This window comes from Trachypithecus francoisi, unplaced genomic scaffold (assembly GCF_009764315.1).
Source record: "Trachypithecus francoisi isolate TF-2019V2 unplaced genomic scaffold, Tfra_2.0 Lachesis_group12, whole genome shotgun sequence".
Lineage (NCBI taxonomy): Eukaryota > Metazoa > Chordata > Mammalia > Primates > Cercopithecidae > Trachypithecus > Trachypithecus francoisi.
Window position 1 is genome coordinate 65,433,162 of NW_022681457.1, and position 20,671 is coordinate 65,453,832.

At 50.4% G+C, this 20,671-nt stretch overlaps 1 protein-coding gene across 4 annotated transcripts in view; it reads left to right on the forward strand.

Moving 5' to 3' along the window:
• The first annotated feature begins 274 nt into the window (after nucleotides 1-274).
• WDR62 (WD repeat domain 62) overlaps nucleotides 275-20,671 on the forward strand; it is a 52,515-nt gene continuing 32,118 nt past the window's right edge. For all 4 annotated transcript variants that reach the window (XR_004440770.1, XR_004440771.1, XM_033225860.1 and 1 more), the window contains exons 1-9: nucleotides 275-618; nucleotides 4,806-4,897; nucleotides 6,337-6,399; nucleotides 13,282-13,339; nucleotides 13,581-13,751; nucleotides 14,591-14,728; nucleotides 15,134-15,316; nucleotides 17,418-17,578; nucleotides 19,203-19,392. Coding sequence is in view for 2 of the 4 variants with exons in the window: in XM_033225860.1 (XP_033081751.1) it covers nucleotides 442-618; nucleotides 4,806-4,897; nucleotides 6,337-6,399; nucleotides 13,282-13,339; nucleotides 13,581-13,751; nucleotides 14,591-14,728; nucleotides 15,134-15,316; nucleotides 17,418-17,578; nucleotides 19,203-19,392 (1,233 nt within the window). In the remaining 2 variants the exon portion in view is untranslated. The remainder of the gene's footprint in view (nucleotides 619-4,805; nucleotides 4,898-6,336; nucleotides 6,400-13,281; nucleotides 13,340-13,580; nucleotides 13,752-14,590; nucleotides 14,729-15,133; nucleotides 15,317-17,417; nucleotides 17,579-19,202; nucleotides 19,393-20,671) is intronic.

Consider the following 20,671-nt stretch of genomic DNA (forward strand, 5'->3'; position numbering starts at 1 on the left):
AGCCTGCGCCAACCAAATCAACTGGCCAGTCAATCTCTTACGGCTCCACCCTACGCCTATATCCGGGCGACCGTCGGAGCGCATATAGTTCCTCTGGGTGGCGGCAAAAACCGAGGTGAGGCAGCTGGGGCCTTAGCCTCGTAAAAGTTAAAACCTGTATGTTTCAGCGAATAATGAAAACGGAGTCTGGATGAAAGACCCCATGACTCTTGATCAGGCATCCAGTACACTAGCCGTGGCCCCGCCCCTCCAGGCACTCGCTCCGCCTCTTCGCTCCCATTGGTCCTAAGCGCCGCCCGGCAGCCCTGCGGTTGGCCAGGCCGGGCCTGTGGCGTCCAATAGGCGGCGGCGCCGGCTTTCCCGCGGCTGTTCGCTGTTCTAGTGGGTCGTGGCGGTGGCGGCGGTTAAGGGATGTAACGGTCGCCCGGCTCCGGCGTGACGATGGCGGCCGTAGGGTCCGGAGGCTGTGCGCGGAACGATGCAGGGGAGAAGCTGCCTTCTGTCATGGCGGCCGTTCCGGCGCGGAGGGGTCAGTCTTCCCCGCCACTCGCCCCACCGCTCTGCCTCCGGCGGCGGACGCGACTCTCGACGGCCTCCGAGGAGACGGTGCAGAACCGGGTGAGAAGCTGCTCGTCATGTCTACCCCAGTTCCAGGCCTCCTGGGTTTCCCCTAGTCCCGTCCTGAGAACTGTGGGCCCGACTATCAGTTCCCGGCCCGTCCCCTCAGGCTGTTCCCTGTCTTGCCTCGTCCCCTAAGTGCCGCCCCTTTAGCCATGGCCCCTCCCACTTTCCCTCTCCTCGTTGCATTCCCTGCTCCACTCTCAGCGTTGGAGTAATTCCGGGGTTCCTCCCTGGTTCCCACCACTGGGGAATGCATTTTGCTTCTGCAAATCACAGCCTAGTCCTCCTATACTTTAACCCCCGTTCTATCGCCTTTAGACGTCACGATCATAGCTCACTGCAGCCTCACTGCCCTGGCCCCCGCTGGGTCATTAAGGTCCCTTAGAGGGTTCAGTCCAGAGTGTTACCTGCCCCAACTCTTCCTCGCTTCTACCTCGCCTTCTCTCACCTTCTGCGGTCTCCATCGTTTTTCCTCACGAAGGTGGGATTCTTAATCCATATTGTCAGTCAAAACTATGACAAAGACGTAAGAAGTTATTTATAAAATCCCCGCAGTGCTGCCTGGGGAGAAGGGCGTACAGAACAGTTCTCTAAATTCTGAGACAGAAACACAGAAGGAAATGATTTCACAGTAGGTAGAAGGAATTCCATTAGCACAGCGGCAATTTAAAAAAATTGTTTTCCAGCTCTGTAGGCACAAAATCTGTTTTTATAAAATGGAGATGATAAGAACCATACTACTGGTAGGGTGCGGTGGCTCACGCCTGTAATCCTAGCATTTTGGGATGCCAAAGTGGGCTGTTCACCTGAGATCAATTCAAGACCAGCCTGGCCAACATGGTGAAGCCCCGTCTTTACAAAAAGTACAAAAATTAGCCGAGCGTGCTAGCGCGCGCCTGTAATCCCTGCTACTCGGGAGGCTGAGGCGGGAGAAATCGCTCGAACCCGGGAGGCGGAGTTTGCAGTGAGCTGAGGTCAAGCCACTGCACTCCAGCCTGGGCGACAGAGTGAGACTGTCTCAAAAAAAAAAAAAAAAAAAGTTATACTATTGCATTGGAGGGAAATGAAATTTGACTTGTGATCTCCTTGGCACAGAGTCCAGATAAAGGGAGGATACCTGGTAGCTGCTGGTGGAGCTTGTTCCTGCCCCATGACTTTCTCCTGCACTGTGATTATACTGCCCACTCCTGGCTACAGGGCTCTGGCTGTACCTCCCATGTCCTCCCTGTCACCAGCGTTCAGTCACATTGGCCTGCTTTTGTTTTTCCTGAGGCTCCATGTTCTTTTCTGCCTCCTTAGCCTGGGTTTTTTGCTGCAATCTACCTGGCTGGCTCCTTCCCATCCTTCAAGTCTCAGCCTGAATGTCACTATCTTGAAAGGCCTTCTTGAACCCCATTCTAAAGCAGACACCCTGTGCCCGGCCTCTTAGTACTTTTATGTATATAAAAGATTTGAATCCCCACAACAAGCCAAGAAGAAGGCACTATTATCACCCCTGTTTTACAGGTAAGAATTCTGATGCCCAAGATCCTACATCTGCGAATGGCAATGTTGATATACAAAACCAGGCAGTCTGGCTCCAAAGTCAGCACTTTGGGCTGTACAGGAGAGACACAATAGTGACCAAAGGTAGACAGTTTCCCCACATCAGATTCATAGTCCAGAAGGGTGGGTGTCTCACTCAGCACCCTATACACCATAGCCTTTATCTTATATGTTCCTGAAAGTGCTTTTGAGCTATTAAACTATGTATAACAATATCAAATTCAGAGAGGCATTATAGCAAGGTGGTTAAGAGAGCAGACTGCTGATGGTGTGGTTGGACCCAGGCAGCCTGAGCTTAAACTTTAGTCCTGTTCTTCCTGGCAGTTTATGAACTTTGCTTTTTCTTTTTTTTTTTTTTTTTTTTTGAGATGGAGTCTTACTCTGTCATCCAGGCCGTAGTGCAGTGGAGTGAGCTCGACTCACTGCAGTCTCAGCCTCATGGGCTCAGGTGATCTTCCTACCTCAAGTCTCCTGCGTAGCTGGGACTACAGGTGCATGCCACCATACCTGACTAATTTTTTTTTTGTTTTGTATTTTGGTAGAGACAGGGTCTTGCCGTGTTGGCCAGGCTGGTCTTGAACTCCTGAGCTCAAGTGATCTGCCTGCCTCGGTCTCCCAAAGTACTAGGATTATAGGAGTGAGCTACTGTGCCCCGCCAAGTTATGAACTTATCTGTGCCTCAGTTTTCTTATCTGTAAAATGAGAATGATGTAGAAATCTTTCATAGGGTATTTGTGAGGATTAAATGAGGTCACATATCCTAGGCACTCAGAACAACACTGGCACATGGCAAGTACTCTATTCATGTTAGCTAATACTGATACTATGATACTAATACTGATTAGCTAATACTGACACTATGACTGTGTATTTGGGGTAATATTTATTTATTTTTCTTGTTTGGCAGTACAGAGTTGATCTGTCTTGCAAAGACCTAGTCTAAAAGTGACCATTCATACCAATGCCCAGTAATGCTGATCGACAGATAAGACAACATGAGTGCCTGGCTTGGTTGTTTATGTTGGAATCCTGGCGCTACCCTTTCCTGGATGGGTAACCCCTTTTGGCCTCTGTTTCCTCATCTGTTTGGTTCCTTTTCTTTTTCTTTTTCTTTTTTTTTTTTTTTTTTGAAACAGAGTCTCGTTCTGTCACCCAGGCTAGAGTGCAGTGGCTAGATCTCAGCTCACTGCAAGCTCCACCTCCCAGGTTTACGCCATTCTCCTGCCTCAGCCTCCCGAGTAGCTGAGACTACAGGTGCCCGCCACCTCGCCCAGCTAGTGTTAACCAGGATGGTCTCGATCTCCTGACCTCATGATCCGCCTGTCTCGGCCTCCCAAAGTGCTGGGATTACAGGCTTGAGCCACTGCGCCCGGCCTTTTTTTTTTTTTTTTTTGACAGAGTCTCACTCTGTCGCCCAAACTGGAGTGCAGTGGTGCCATCTCAGCTCACTGAAACCTCCGCCTCCTGGGTTCAAGCGATCTTCCTGCCTCAGCCTCCTGAGTACCTGGGATTATAGGCATGGGCCAACACACCTGACTAATTTTTTTGTATTTTTAGTAGAGACAGGGTTTTGACATTTTGGCCAGGATGGTCTCAAACTCCTGACTGAGCCACCACACCCAGCCTTGTTTAAATTTTAAATATTACTGTTCATGTGTTTTTTTACTTGTTGAAATCTCTCAAATTTCTGGACTATGAATCTGATGTGGGGAAACTGTCTACCTTTGGTCACTATTGTGTCTCTCCTGTACAGCCCAAAGTGCTGACTTTGGAGCCAGACTGCCTGGGTTTGTATATCAACATTGCCATTTGCAGATGTAGGATCTTGGGCATCAGAATTCTTACCCATAAAACGGGTGATAATAATACCTTCTTGGCTTGTTGTGGGGATTCAAGTCTTTTATACATATAAAAGTACTAAGAGGCCGGGCACAGTGGCTCTTGCCTATAATCCTAGCACTTTGGGAGGCTGAGGTGGGTGAATCACCTGAGGTCAGGAGTTCGAGGCTAGCCTGGCCAACATGGTGAAACCCCGTCTCTACTAAAAATACAAAAATTAGCTGGGCATGGTGGCGTGTGCCTGTAATCCTAGCTACTCAGGAGGCTGAGGCAGGAGAATCGCTTGAACCCAGAAGGCGGAGGTTGCAATGCGCCAAGATCTCACCACAGACTCCAGCCTGGTGACAGAGCAAGACTCCATCTCCAAAAACAAATAAACAAAAAAAAGTACTTAGAAGCTTATTCACAGGTCACCTTCTCACCACGGCATTCTCCCCCTTCCCCTGCACTCCTGACCTCCTTATCTGCTTTCTTCTCTCTTGGACCCGTCATTACTTGGCATCTATTTCACATATTTGTTCTGCTCCTTTTCTATGTCCTACATACCCATCACCAGTAGGACATGAGCCCCATGAGGGCAGGGATTTGTCTCTTCCTCACCACTCTGTGCTCTTCACCTAGCGTCGTATTTGTCAAAGGAATGTTGAGAGAACAAGTGTTAGCTGCTGGTGGATGGCATGGCCACAGAAGCTCAGTGAGTGGGTGTTGAATGCAGCAGGATCTGAATGGGTGGCCAAGGCAGCTGCACCATGTGCTGCCAGCTGGGGCGGGTGCCTCTGACTTGGGCTTTTTCTTTGCAGGTGTCACTCGAGAAGGTGCTTGGCATCACAGCCCAGAACAGCAGTGGCCTAACCTGTGACCCTGGCACAGGTCATGTGGCCTACCTGGCAGGGTAAGCAGATAAGGGCCTCCATGTCCAATCATTGCTAGGGAATTTGGAGCTTGGAGCCTGAAGCCATCCGTAAATTGCTCTGAGCCTCATCTTTTTCACCTGTAGAATGTGGATAATGGGGCCTGCTTCTGAGAGCTGTGGAGAGGATTCCATAGCACCCTGTCTGTCTAGAACAGTTCCTGGCATGTAGTGAGTGCAGTGAAAGCCTTTATTATGACTACAGGGGGGAGGTGACAACGATTCTGGGAAAGACAGGTGATTAAAGTCCACGCTGTGGTGTCAGGTAACCTGGATTTGTGTCCCAGCTCTGCCATGTGTGCTGCTCTCTGAGCCTCTTCCTCTGCCTCTGTAAAACAGAGCTAGTGACCCTCTCTGCTTGCATAGTTGAGAAGACTGAAGAAGATGCTACAGCTGTTCATTCCATAAATACTCATGTAGCCTGGCACTGTGCTAAGGACATCCCCTCTATGAGTTTGTTTCCTTATCTATAAATGGGCCTACAGAGTCCTGACCTGACCTGGCAGTTGTGAGGATTTAAAACAATTACATCTCTCTCTCTCTCTCTTTTTTTTTTTTTGTTTTGTTTTTTTGAGACAGAGTCTGGCTGTGTTGCCCAGGCTAGAATGCAATAGTTTGAATAGCCGGGCACGGTGGCTCAAGCCTGTAATCCCAGCACTTTGGGAGGCAAAGACGGGCGGATCACGAGGTCAGGAGATCGAGACCATCCTGGGTAACAGTGAAACCCCGTCTCTACTGAAAAATACAAAACACTAGCCGGGCGAGGTGGCGGCGCCTGTAGTCCCAGCTACTCGAGAGGCTGAGGCAGGAGAATGGTGTGAACCCGGGAGGCGGAGCTTGCAGTGAGCTGATATCCGGCCACTGTATTCCAGCACGGGCGACAGAGTGAGACTCCGTCTCAAAAAAAAAAAAAAATTAAAAAAAAAATAAAATAAAATAAAATAGTTTGAATAACAGCTCACTACAGCCCCAACCGCTTGTGCTCAAGCGATCCTCCCATCTCCACCTCCCATGTAGCTGGGACTACAGGCACATGCCACCACAGCCAGCTAATTTTTTTTAGTAGAGACGAGATCTCACTCTGTTGCCCAGGCTGGTCTCAAACTCCTGAGCTCAAGTGATTCCCCACCCCCCACTCACAAAGTGCTGGGATGGTAGCCAGCCTAAGGTCTTTATTAGCCTAGGGCCTGACAGACATTACCTCAGAGGAAGTGCTGGTTTCTATTTAAGAACATAGTAATGTTAAAGTGCCCTAGAATTCTCAGTGTAAACACCTGGAGGAGGGGGAGGAGAAGGAGACCAGAGAGAATCGTCTGTGCAGAGGGAGCTTGTTTATTTGTGGGCTTTTCTGGTGGGAATAGAATCATCCCAGGACCCCAACACTCCCCCCAGTTGAGGCACATTTTCCTCTTTCTCCCCAGCTGTGTGGTGGTGATTTTGGACCCCAAGGAGAACAAGCAGCAACACATCTTTAACACTGCCAGGTAGGCTGAGGCCTGGGCCTGGGGGCAGGGGTGGAACCAGGGGCTTGGCACACCTCCCCTCCCCCGCATAGCCTGGAGGTACTCATGGGTAGGCACTCACTCGTTCACTCACCTGTTGGCTCAGCAGCATTTGCCTGTGTTGGGTGCTTTTCCGTGTGCTGGGGACACAGCAGTGACCAGAGGAGAGGAGAATCTCTGCTGGCTAGAGTGAGACAGACGGTAAACCTGTCAGCAAATTACTGGCTGATCATAATCAGTGCTGTGGAGGAAATGATGGGGGATGTCTTCGGGCAGGTTTGTGGGCAGAGAATACGAGGAAAGCCTTATCAGAAGGCTCAGGGAATGTTGCCTTGACTCTGAGCCTGAAGGAAGTGAGAGGGTGACCCATAAGAAGCTGTAGGGAGTGTGCTTCAGGCAGGGGGTACAGCAAGGGCAAAGGCCCTGTAGTGGTTAAGAATCTCGGGTGCTTTAGAAGCAGCCAGGGATCTGGGTGCCTGGAGAAAGGGAGCAGGGGAGATGAGGCTGGAATAGGCAGAAGCCACATTCCGTAGTCCTTCCAGCCTTGGAGAGGGGCTGCAGAGCATGCTGAGTGCAGACAGCAGCCACAGGAGGGCGCCGTAGGCCAGGGATGTGCTTTTCACCCCCAGCCCTCCAGCAGCTCTCTTCCCTGCTTTGCTTTTCTCCACAGAATTTGCTCCTATCTCTCATATGCTGTCCAATTTCCTCATTGATGGTGTTCACTGTGGGTCTCCATTCCTCAGTGTGAGCACTCTGAGAGCAGGGACTTTCTCTGAGTTCATTTCTGTGTCCCTAGCACCACCAAACAGCAGTGTCTGGCACACTGATGGCTATTTCCTAAGAGAAAGACTGAACATGATTGGGGTTTTAGAAAGATCCTTTCAGCTGTTATTGGGGAAGGACCCGCTCCTCTGCCTTGGGGCTAACTGATCACTGTGTTACCATGGGATGTGGTCCCAATAGGGCTGTGACCTTTGGAAGGCACACCATGTCCCTCCTTGGCATAGCTCAGGCTCTGCTCCTTTGGCCCAGTTCTCCAGGTGAATGGATAAGGAGTGGGTTTTCTCCTGCCCTTGTGGTCCCTAAGATACAGCCCTTAAGGTACGGCAGGTTCTTGTTATGTGGCAGAAGTGCATTCCCTCTTGAAAGTGGCTTTTTGGACCTTTTGCTCCTAACTGTGGGTTCTGTTACCGGTGATAAGGGCAGAGCTAGGTTCCATTCCTGGCTCAAGCGTCTATTCACTGTGGAATCTCAGGTGAGACACTTCTTTCAGAGCCTTGGTCTCTGAAAATAAAATAACTGCTGGTAATTGGGAGAGCATTTGTAAGGCAGCAGCTACAAACCAGAGTCACACAAACTTGCCCAATACAGTGTGTTTTAAAGGTTGGATAAGTGGACAACATTTCAAGTTTTTTTTTTCTTTTTTTTGAGACGGAGTCTTGCTCTGTCGCCCAGGCTGGAGTGCAGTGGCCGGATCTCAGCTCACTGCAAGCCCTGCCCCCCGGGTTTACGCCATTCTCCTGCCTCACCTCCCGAGTAGCTGGGACTACGGGTGCTCGCCACCTCGCCTGGCTACTTTTTTTTTTTTTTTTTTTTTGAGGCAGAGTCTCGCTCTGTCGCCCAGGCTGGAGTGCAGTGGCCAGATCTCAGCTCACTGCAAGCTCCGCCTCCCGGGTTTACGCCATTCTCCTGCCTCAGCCTCCCGAGTAGCTGGGACTACAGGCGCCCGCCACCTCGCCCAGCTAGTTTTTTGTATTTTTTAGTAGAGACGGGGTTTCACCGTGTTAGCCAGGATGGTCTCGATCTCCTGACCTCGTGATCCGCCCGTCTTTGCCTCCCAAAGTGCTGGGATTAGAGGCTTGAGCCACCGTGCCCGGCCACTTTTTTTTTTTTTTTGAGACGGAGTCTCGCTCTGTGGCCCAGGCGGGAGTGCAGTGGCCGGATCTCAGCTCACTGCAAGCTCCGCCTCCCGGGTTTACGCCATTCTCCTGCCTCAGTCTCCCCAGTAGCTGGGACTACAGGCGCCCACCACCTCGCCCAGCTAGTTTTTTGTATTTTTAGTAGAGACGGGGTTTCACCATGTTAGCCAGGATGGTCTCGATCTCCTGACCTCGTGATCCGCCCGTCTCGGCCTCCCAAAGTGCTGGGATTACAGGCTTGAGCCACTGCGCCTGGCCCATTTCAAGTTTTTTAACACAAAAATCCACATGTCCCTCTTGTTTGGAGAAGTGAGAAATTCTGGCCTCTGGGGCCCAAATTCCCCTGTGGCAGTGATGGACTGAGCTTAGTAACATTTGTCAGGCCCATTGTGGCCAGTTCCTCATACCTATGTTGCCTCCCTAATCCCTGTAGGCAGTGGAGTGGGTGGCCTGGATTTGTAGTAGATGGCATGCAGGTGCCCACCCTGGGCCACCAGTGGGTGTGCATTAGGAGATGGTGTGGCCAATGTGGGGGTTTTCTTTCCGACTACGTATCAGAAACACCTGGTCCCTATGCCTCACCCCAAGAGAAAGCCAAATCAATTGATCTGGGATGAAACTTGGGCATTGGCAATTTTGAGACTTTTTATATTGAAATAATTTCAGACTTAGAATAGTACAAAGAGCTCATATATACCTATGTACCTTTCACATATTTCCCAAATGTTAGCTTTTTTTTTTTTTTTGGACACAGAGTCTTGCCTTGTCACCCAGGCTCAGCTCACTGCAACCTCCACCTGCTGGGTTCAAGCGATTCTCATGCCTCAGCCTCCCAGGTAGCTGGGACCACAGGCATGCGCCACCATGCCTAATTTTTTGTGTTTTAATGGAGACGGGGTTCACCATGTTACCCAAGGTGGTCTCAAACTCCTGAGCTCAGATAGTCTGCCTGCCTCAGCCTCCCAAAGGCTGATTACAGGCGTGAGCGAGCCACTGCACTTGGCCAAATGTTAGCATTTTACCACATTTGCTTTATCATTTTTTGTCTATATACATATTAATTTGTTCTGAACTATTTGAGAATCAGTTGTAGACATGATGCCCCTATATCTCTAAATACTTCAGGCCAGGCATGGTGACTCACACCTGTAATCTCAGCACTGTGGGAGGCCTCAGAGCAGGAGGATCACTTGAGGTCAGGAGTTTGAGACCAGCCTGGGCAACATGGCAAAACCCTGTCTCTACTAAAAATACAAAAATTAGCTGTGCCTGGTGTCAGGCGCCTGTAATCCCACCTACTCCTGAGGCAGGAGAATTGCTTGAGCCCGGGAAGCGGAGGTTGCAGTGAACCAAGATTGCGCCACTGCAGTCCAGCCTGGGCAACAAAGCGAGACTTCGTCTCAAGAAAAATAAAGTAAAATAAAATAAATACACTTTGGGAGGCCGAGGCAAGCAGATCCCTGAGGTCACGAGTTTGAGACCAGTCTGGACAACATGGTGAAACCCCATCTCTACTAAAACTACAAAATTTAGCTGGGCATGGTGGCGGGTGCCTGTAATCCCAGCTACTTGGGAGACTGAGGCATGAGAATTGCTTGAACCCGGGAGGTAGAGGTTGCAGTGAGCCAAGATCACGCCATTGCACTCCAGCCTAGGTGACAGAGCAAGACTCTGTCTCAAAAAAATAAATAAAATAAATAAAATAAAATAAATACTTCAGTGTGTATTTCCTACAAAAAAAAAAAAAAAAAAAAAAGACAGTCCTTCTAAACTAATATATCCAGCAAAATCAAGAAATGCAAATTGGTATATCACTCCCATTCACTCCCCAGAGGGCTCCATTCAGGAGTCAGCCTTTGTCCCATGAATGTCCTTTATGGCCAAAGGGTTCTGTCTAGCATCACACTTTGCATTGAGTTGTCCCCTCAGTCTCCTTCAGGCTGACATGGCTCTTCTGTCTTTTCTTGACTTTCAGAATCTTGACACTTTTTTTTTTTTCTGAGACGAAGTCTCACACTGTCACCCGCCTGGAGTGCAATGGAGTGATCTCAGCTCGCTGCAGCCTTCACCTCCTGGGTTCAAGTGATTCTCTTGCCTCAGCCTCCTGAGTAGCTGGGACTACAGGTGCGCGCCACCACTCTTGGCTAATTTTTGTTTTTTGGTTTTTTTTAAGTAGAGATGGGATTTCACTATGTTGGCCAGGCTGGTCTCGAACTTGTGATCTGCCCGCCTCAGCCTCCCAAAGTGCTGAGATTACAGGCATGAGCCACTGCGCCTGGCCGATCTTGACACTTCTGAGGATTGTAGATGAGGTATCTTGGGTTTATTCTATGCTTCCTCAAGGGCAGACTCGGGTTCTGCATCTTTGACAGGAACAGACCAGAAGGGGTGCTGTGTTCTTCTCAGTGCCTCCTCTCAGGAGGTCTCCCATGACTGGTGGTGTTCACTGGGAGCATTTGGCCAAGGTGTTGCCTTCCAGATTCCTCCACTTCAAAGCCTCTCTTTTTCACCTTTGTGATTAGCAAGTATCCTGGGGAAATCTTTTCTGAGACTGTGCAAATATTATCCTGTTCCTCACCAAACTTTCACTCAACTAATCTTAGACTTTGACACTTTTCAGATGCTCCCCAGGGAATTATAATGTACAGCCAAGACTGAGAACTACTGGCTTAGAGATCAGGGCTCTGTCCTGTCTGGTTAGTTAACCGTAGCAGGGGACTTCCCTGTGTTGCAGTCACCTCATCTGCAAAGTTGGTTCATGAGAGCCCTGACTCCATGAAGCATGCGTGAGGAATCAGTGCAGTAATGGCCACGCAGCATTTGCTAGAGGGCCAGTCACAAGGTCGGGGCATGCGACAGGTTAGAGGTGGCTACAGACAACAGAAACCCCTCCACAGTGTAGCTTAAAACCCAAGAGCATGCTCTTCCTGCGCATCGTAAGTCCGGAGGTGGGCAGCCCAGGGGCTGTGTCTCTGAACACCAGGGACCCCACTTTTTTTTTTTCTCTGTTTTTGAGATGGAGTCTCGTTTTGTCACCCAGGGTGGAGTGCAGTGGTACCATCTCAGCTCACTGCAAGCTCCGCCTCCCGGGTTCACGCCATTCTCCCGCCTCAGCCTCCTGAGTAGCTGGGACTACAGGTGCCTGCTACCACTCCTGGCTAATTTTGTTTTTGTATTTTTAGTAGAGACAGGGTTTCACCATGTTAGCCAGGGTGGTCTTAATCTCCTGACCTCGTCATCTACCCGCCTTGGCCTCCCAAGGTGTTGGGATTACAGGCTTGAGCCACCATGCCCTGCCCCACTTCTTTTTTTTTCCAAGACGGAGTCTTGCTCTGTTGCCCAGACTGGAGTGCAGTGGTGCGATCTTGGCTTACTGCAACCTCCGCCTCCCGGGTTCAAGTGATTCTTCTGCCTCAGCCTCCCGAATGGCTGGGATTACAGGCTCCCGCAACCACACCTGGCTATTTTTTGTTTGTTGGTTTAGTTTTTGAGGTGGAGTCTCTCTGTCTCTCCCAGTGTGGAGTACAGTGGCGTGATCTCGGCTCACTGCCAGCTCCACCTCCAGGGTTCAGCCATTCTCCTTCCTCAGCCTCCCGAGTAGCTGAGACTATAGGCACCCACCACCACGCCCAGCTAATTTTTTTGTACTTTTTAGTAGAGACAGGGTTTCACCGTGTTAGCCAGGATGGTCTCGATCTCCTGAACTTGTGATCTGCCTGCCTTGGCCTCCCAAAGTGCTGGGATTACAGGCCTGAGCCACCGTGCCCGGCCTATTTTTTTGTATTTTTAGTAGAGATGGGGTTTCATCATGTTGGCCAGGCTGATCGTGAACCCCTGACCTCAAATGAACTGCCCACCTCTGCCTCCCAAAGTGCTGGGATTACAGGGGTGAGGCGCCGCACCTGGCCTCCATTCCTCTTTCCTTCTGTTCCACCCCATTTATTGTGAGGCTTCTGGTCTTGAAGTCACTTCATGGCCCAAGATGGAGTTCTGGCTGTTCTGTGCTTATTTCAGGAGGGGAACTGGTGGGAAGTGGGGCACGCAGCATGTCAGTTTACTTCTCCTTGGCCAGACTGAGTCACGTAGCTGTACCTGCATAGCTGCAAGCATGAAACTGGGATTATGTCAGTGAGGAAAGAGAGACAAGTGGATATCCAGGAGGCAGCTTGCCCTGTTTGCTGCTGTAAGGAACCACAGGAAGCCTGGGAAGCAGGTTGGCTTGATGATGAATATTCCATGAAGTTGCCAGAGTCTCACTTAGTGACATTTACTTAGTTATCTGCACGCCAATTTACCATCTCATGTAGGGAGACAATTATTGTTAAGGAACAAAGGTAAAAACAAGATTAAAAGAGAGAGGGGAGAAGAAGGAAACCATACAATCTCAGAATGGTGAATCTTGCTGCCAGAAACCTGCCAGCTAGCCTGTTCATTCAAGTCCTTGTGCGGGCTAGCTAGGAGTATCAGAAACATTTTGGCTGTTTATGGATTTTCCAGAATACCTTGAGTATATATCAGTGGAGCACACGCTGTAGGCTACCTTGATGTGATGTCTGCCAGAATCCTCCCATCAGCACCACCCCTTTAGGCCAGGCCTGTACCATTTCCTGCATCTCTGTTTCTCAGTGTTATACGGTGGGTGGGGTCTTAGGGTACCCACTGCGGCAGAGAGAGAAGATAAGCAGGGTCCCCATACAATGTCTACCCCATTTGGGTTTGGTGTCTCAGGGTGGAAGGGGCCTTTGCATTTACCCCCATTTCTCTGTGTGCTGTGCTGGGCACGCCAGCAGTACTGGCTCTGTGGGAGCTGCTTGAGCTCACCTCCCCTGGCCTCTTCCGAGGCTTGGGAGGCAGGAGAGGGCAGAGTCCTATCAGAGCTGCCAGGATGGGGTCTGACTGGGCACCCTTAGCGGAACCAGTGATCAGCTCTTTTCTTTATCCCCAGGAAGTCTCTGAGTGCTCTGGCCTTCTCCCCTGATGGGAAGTACATAGTGACCGGGGAGGTGAGTCATGATCGTGATTGAGTGGGAGTGGGGGTTGGGGGGTCTCGGGAGCCATTCCTTCTGCTCCCAGCAGGCCTGGGAGTCCCTGGAATAGCTCCTTCCTGGGCCAGAACAGCCCCGTAGCAGATGGGGGAGATGGCTTTTGGGCACACCCTATGGCAATACAATCTTCGGCCTTGACAACCCCTCTAGCCCTGCCTGGTACAGAGCCCAGCAGCAGTAATGACCCCACCTTCCCTAGAATGGGCATAGGCCTGCTGTGCGCATCTGGGATGTGGAGGAGAAGAATCAGGTGGCGGAGATGCTAGGCCACAAGTATGGTGTGGCCTGTGTGGCCTTCTCACCCAATATGAAGCACATCGTGTCCATGGGCTACCAACATGACATGGTGCTCAACGTCTGGGACTGGAAGGTAAGACCAGCAGGCCTGTGGCAGGCAGCCAGCTGCCAGAGCATCCTGTGTCTTGGGCACTGGGAGAGCTACATGAGAGGACGCAGTAAAGTGCTCACTCACCCAACACATGACAGCTATTGAGCACCTGCGACATGCTGATCCCTTATTGTAAGGCACAAGACAGGCACCCAGCTAGAAGAATTATAAATATTTTTATATTGACCAGCTGTGACCTTAGCCAAGTGACTTAACATCTCTGAGTCTGTTACCTCCTCTGTTAGATGGATATGGTACTACTTATCTTGTTGAGTTGTAATACTTTAATGAGTTGATAGGCACTGGAAGGCTGGGCTTTGGAACAGCTGTGAAGCTGGCAGAAGTGGGTACCAAGTCCTGGCTCTGCCCATAACCCACTATATGACCTTGAGCACATGACATCTTCCCCTCTGAGCCTGGTAGGGTTGGGGAGAGGTGCCTCCCTCATGGGGCTATTGAGGGAATTTCATGGGTTAGCCTGTGAAGGGCTCAGGGCAGGGCCCAGAGCAGGAGCCCCATCCGTGACAGCCATAGGTTGTGTTGTCCTTACATCCCAGCCATAACTGTCCCCAATACCATGTGTGGGCTGCAGAGCTTAGACCCTTGGGAGAGCTCTGGAACATACTCTCCTGGGGGGACCGTTCCAAGCCTCTGTCCCCTCCTCTGTGGTGAGGAATGAGCAGGTTGCCCCACATAGGTTTCCCCATACAGCAGCTCCCTGGAGGGTCCCAGGAAGACAGACGTGGAGTGGGGATGAGCAGGGAGGCCCAGGCAGTCCCGTGGAATGAGTGCTGGCATGAGCTTTGCACTTACTCTTCCAGAAAGACATCGTAGTGGCCTCCAACAAGGTATCTTGTAGAGTCATCGCCCTTTCCTTCTCAGAGGACAGCAGCTATTTTGTCACTGTTGGGAACCGACATGTGAGGTTTTGGTTCTTGGAAGTCTCCACTGAGACAAAGGTGAGTTTCTATCCCTGCTCCTTTAACCAGGCCCTGAGGGAGTCACCATCTGTGGCAGCATGGCCTGTTTCTCCCTGGGATTTGAGGGCAGCGGTCTCAGGCCATTTGACCTCTCAGGGGCCCAGCTGCTGCTTCTGGGCCTACTCTCAGGGGGCTGATGCACAGGCCCTGCCAGGAACCCCCTGACCCTGGGACCAGCTCTCATTCTTGGACTGCTGCTTCCAGCCCCCCTGTCCAGAGTGGCAGGGTTCTAGTGTTTTCTTTCCTTCTCCTCCATTTGGAAAAGCTTCTTAAGAGTTCTCCTGTTTCGTTGTGTCCTATCATCTGGTCATGCAGGACCCATCGTGGCCCTGTTGGGGGCTCAGCTGTGTGGACAGTATCTCCCTATGCCCTCTGTGTCTCCAGGTGACGAGCACAGTGCCCCTTGTAGGGCGCTCAGGCATCCTGGGCGAGCTGCACAACAATATCTTCTGTGGTGTGGCCTGCGGTCGGGGCCGGATGGCAGGCAGTACCTTCTGTGTGTCCTACTCGGGCCTCCTCTGCCAGTTCAATGAGAAGAGGGTGCTGGAGAAGTGGATCAACCTAAAGGTACCATCTCCCTCTCTGCCATCAGTTGGACAGGCTCTTTCTCATGATATGTGTCTGCAGGGGTGTTCATCAGCATTGACCACACACGTTCTGCTTATGTGACTAATGGTGAATGACACCCCCTCTCTGAGCTTCAGGTTCCACATCTGTAAAATGGGAGTACTGCTGCCCTCCCCACAGAGCTGATAAAGAAGTCACGTGAGATAATATAGGCAGTGAGCACAGTGCTTGGTAACCTGAAATGGGCTCAAGGTGACAGTTGTTTTCCCATTACTATTTGATCTACTTCACATTTCTCTTCTCCTTTGAGCACTCTGGCTGGTAGAGGATTGTATTTTTAAAAACTCAGGGGTACCATTGATTTAATAACTTTTCAGTCAAAAAAGACTACACAAAATACATGAACTTTTATTTATTTATTTATTTATTTTGAGATGAAGTCTTACTCTATTGCCCAGGCTGGAGTACAGTGGCGCAATCTCGGCTCACTGCAAGTTCCGCCTCCCAGGTTCAAGCGATTTTCCTGCCTCAGCCTCCCAAGTAGCTGGGATTACAGGCGCCTGCCACAACGCACAGCTAATTTTTGTATTTTTAGTAGAGACAGGGTTTTACCATGTTGACCAGGCTGGTCTCGAACTCCTGACCTTTAGTGATCCACCCATATTGGCCTCCCACTGTGCCTGGCCATAAACTTTTAAACTAAAGCATGATCTATCGATACATTGCAGAGCTTCTTTCCTTTAGTATCTGAAAGTTTGTGTCCAAGCTATTTTCCCATCTGGAATCAGTTGCCCATTTGGCTATCAGCCAGAGCGTTGTGGTTTTCTCTCCTGTTCCTTGCTTGCCTTTGTAACTCATTCCAGAGATCACCTTTGAGGTTAATGGCATGTGGAAGAGTTCCAAGTTTTATATTTGTCCTAGTTGGTTAAACATCATTTTCTCTTTTTCAAGCAAGTGAAAAGCTTTCAGTAGATAGATGTTTAGTTCTTTTTTTTTTTTGAGACGGAGTCTCGCTCTGTCACCCAGGCTGGAGTGCAGTGGCCGGATCTCAGCTCACTGCAAGCTCCACCTCCGGGGTTTACGCCATTCTCCTGCCTCAGCCTCCTGAGTAGCTGGGACTACAGGCGCCCGCCACCTCGCCCGGCTAGTTTTTTGTATTTTTTTTAGTAGAGACAGGGTTTCACCTGTGTTAGCCAGGATGGTCTCGACCTCCTGACCTCGTGATCCGCCCGTCTCGGCCTCCCAAAGTGCTGGGATTACAGGCTTGAGCCACCGCGCCCGGCCAGATGTTTAGTTCTTAAGCACTAAATGACTCATAAATTAAGTCCCTCTAGATTTGGAAACACTCCTTAAACTGTGTCTAGAGGTCCAGCACTTCCTAGTAGGATAGACAGTCCTTTCTAGATACTATAACTTTTTTCTGTACTGCTTTGGAGTATAGTCATTATGAAGTTGTTTGTAAGCAAAAGGGAATAAAATTTAAGCCTAAAGTCCAGACGCAGTGGCTCACGTCTATAATCCCAACACTTTGGGAGACCGAGGTGGGTGGATCACCTGAGGTCAGGAGTTCAAGACCAGCCTGACCAACATGGTGAAATCCCATCTCAAAATACAAAAAATTAGCTGGGTGTGGTGGCAGGCGCCTGTAATCCCAGCTACTCTGGAGTCTGAGGCAAGAGAATTGCTTGAACCCGGGAGGTGGAAGTTGCAGTGAGCCAAGATCGCACCATTGTACTCCAGCCTGGGCGACGACCGAAAAAAAAACTCCGTCTCAAAAAAAAAATTTAAGCTTCACATTCAACCCTGTTACTACAAGTGACTTACCTGAAGTTGCAGTCTGCGTAGCTACGTTTCTCTGTAGACAGCAGTGACATCTCTGTCTCCGTTCATGTCTCTGTCTACCTGGGGGCACATGTCTTTCAATAGCAGCAATATACTATATCCTGATTTCAGAAATCTTAAAATATGCAAAAATGGGTGTCTTAGACCCAAGGAACTATAAGTCTTCTCTGGAGGCCTAAGGCTACTCTGTCAGTCCCCATGTCCCTGGGCCAGGCCACATGAAGCACCAAATCCACTGGGGTCCCTTTTGCCCCTACAGGTCTCCCTGTCTTCCTGCCTCTGTGTCAGCCAGGAGCTCATCTTCTGTGGCTGCACAGATGGGATAGTCCGCATCTTCCAGGCCCACAGCCTGCACTACCTCGCCAACCTGCCCAAGCCACACTACCTTGGGGTAGATGTGGCACAGGGCCTGGAGCCCAGGTACTGCCCTGCAGGGAGAGGGAACGGGAGGGGCCCACCCAGAGTCTCTCCACTGACATTCATCCGTGCTTCCAGATCCATATATCTGTCCATCCCACAAATACTCATCATAACTCTCAGCCCTGGGCGTTACAAAGCAGAAAAGTCCTTGCCTTCCAAGGCAAGCTTCACAGTGAGAAGTGAGGCTGGGTAGGGGAAGAAACAGTCAGTGAGAAAACAAAGGAATAAACAATATCATCTCAGATAGCGGTCGGCACGGTGAAGAACAGTGCAGAGCAGCTGTGAATGTGGTGGAGTGTTTGCATCCACATGACTGACCCCTACTAAGCAGCTGCTAAGTGTCAGCCCTGGGCTGGAAGCAGGATACACCTATAGTGAAGCAGCAAAATTTCTGCCTCTGTGCAGTATAGCAGGGGGGCTCAATGATAAACAAGTAACAAAGAAGGTAATTTCAGATAGGCATCAGTGCTTTGGGGAACACAGCAAGGACTCGGGAAGGAGAGTGCCCGGGGTAGGCTGTGCTGATTGGGTGTCTGGTGAGAAGGAGCCGCTGTGTGGAGAGCTGGGTCCCAGCAATTGAGGTGACAGTACACCGGGCTTGTCATGTTGCAGGAATAGTAAGGGACTGTGTGACCAGAGCCCAGTGTGCCCGGGGAGGATGGTGGGAGATGAGGCCAGTGTGGGGCGCCTGTAGTCTATCCTCAGGTCAGTGGGCAGTTGCTGGGGGTTTCGGGCGTTGGGGTAAATGACCAGGCCTTACATGTTAGGTCCCTCTGCTGCTGTGTCGAAAGTGGATGGAAGTGCTAGGCTGTGACTTGTCTTCTCTTTTGTTGCAAGTCTGTTTTATGGAATTGGGGGCTACCTAACCAGGGGGTGCCGGGTGCCTAGGGCTGCCTCTTTGTGGATTTCTGGATACTAGCTCCTGGGTGCCTTTTCCATGACAGGACCTGAACAGGGGAACTGGGTGGCATGAAGGAAAGGAGGGGGTGAGCAACCCACAGGCAGTGTTGTGTTACAGTAGCTGGGCTCACAACTCTGCTGCCTTCTGTTGTGCTGTGTGACCTTGGGAAGGTGACTATACCTCCCTGTGCTTCCGTTTTCTCGTGTAAAATACAGTGCCTACCTCTTATCGTGGTTGTGAGAATTTATTGCAGGTAAAATTCTCAGCCTGGCACAGTGTAAATGCTCAGTAAACTGTAGCCTTCATAGGGAGACCCCAGGCTAAGGGACAGCTCCCCAGCCTCCTTAGGGCACAGAGGCTTTTTGATCATGCATTGGTGAGGCCAAGAAGAGGTGGGACCTGAGATACATGCCTATTATCTTTCTATGCTCAGAGAGAGAGCAGGAGCTTGGGTTGGGTGAAATGATGGGAGAGAAATATTCATAGGAATCAAAAACTCAGTTGCTCTCAGGGCCAGGCAAAAGTTGCCGGTTTGTATCCTCTACATGAGAAGCAAAGCAGAGGAAGAGGGAAGAGGGTGAAGTAGAATTGGAGCAGGAGAGATGGATGGCACAAATACCATGAGGCATGGCACTGCCGGGGAGGCAGCTCCACTGTCACTAGAGGTGGCTGTCACTACTCAGTGACATTGATGGTGATTGATTACCCATGTGGCCTTGTTAGCTTCCTCTTCCACAGGAAGGCGGAAGCAGTCTACCCAGATACAGTGGCACTGACCTTCGACCCCGTCCACCAGTGGCTATCCTGCGTGTATAAGGACCACAGCATCTACATCTGGGATGTCAAGGACATCAACAGAGTGGGCAAAGTGTGGTCAGAGCTCTTCCACAGCTCCTACGTTTGGAACGTGGAGGTGAGCCCCCCCCGCCGCCCCTGCTCAGCCTCTGCACAGTTCCCCACAGTTTGGGAACCCATTCAGTAATTCCTTCAGAAGATACTTATTGACTCCCTCCTGTGTGTCAGGCCCTGTCCTAGGTGCTGAGGACACAGACACAAAAACCCTGCCCTTAAGAGCTCACATTTGGATGGGAAAGGAAACCTGGAAACATCATCAGCGAATAACACGCCAAGTAGCAGTAACCCTCTGAAGAAAAACGAGGCAGGGAAGGGGAAGGGGAATCCAGGTGGTATTCTAGAGAGGAGAGGGGTCAGGGAAGGCCTTCCTGAGGACATTTAAGCAGAGACCTGCAGGAAATTGGGGAGTGAGACCTGCAACTGCTGGGGAGAACCACAAGCACAGAGGCCCTGCGGCAGGAACATGCACTCTGCAGAAAGCTTTGTTGTGGAGATTGTTTCTGTATTTCACTGCTTTTTTAAAAAAAGAGTTGAAGACGAGGCATGGTGGCTCATACCTGTAATCCCAACACTTTGAGAGTCTGAGGTGGGAGGATCACTTGAGCCCAGGAGTTTGAGACAAGCCTGGGCAACGCAAGACCCTGTCTCTACAAATAATTTTTAAAAATTAGCCAGGTATGGTGGCACACACATGTGGTCTCAGCTATTTGAGAGGCGGAGGCAGGATGATCACTTGAGTCTAGGATGTCAATGGTACCGTGAGCTGTGATTGTGCCACCACACTCCAGCCTGAGTAACAGAGTGAGACCCTGTCTAGAAAAAAAAAAGTTTTGAAGTTTTTATTTTCTGAGAGTAAGTTTGTGGGTTTTAAAAAATTCTCTAGCTGGGCGCAGTGGCTCAAGCCTGTAATCCCAGCACTTTGGGAGGCCGAGACGGGTGGATCACGAGGTCAGGAAATCGAGACCATCCTGGCTAACACGGTGAAACCCCGTCTCTACTAAAAAAATACAAAAAAAACTAGCTGGGCGAGGTGGCGGGCGCCTGTAGTCCCAGTTACTCGGGAGGCTGAGGCAGGAGAATGGCGTAAACCCGGGAGGCGGAGCTTGCAGTGAGCCCAGATCCGGCCACCGCACTCCAGCCTGGGCGACAGAGCAAGACTCCGTCTCAAAAAAAAAAAAAATTCTCTAAAGTTAGCCAGGCATGGTGGCTCATGCCTGTAGTCCCAGCACTTTGAGAAATCGAAGTGGGCAGATCACTTGAGTCCAGGGGTTCGAGATCAGCCTGGGCAACATGAGGAAACCCCAGCTTTACAAAAAATAATTGAAAATTAGCCAGGC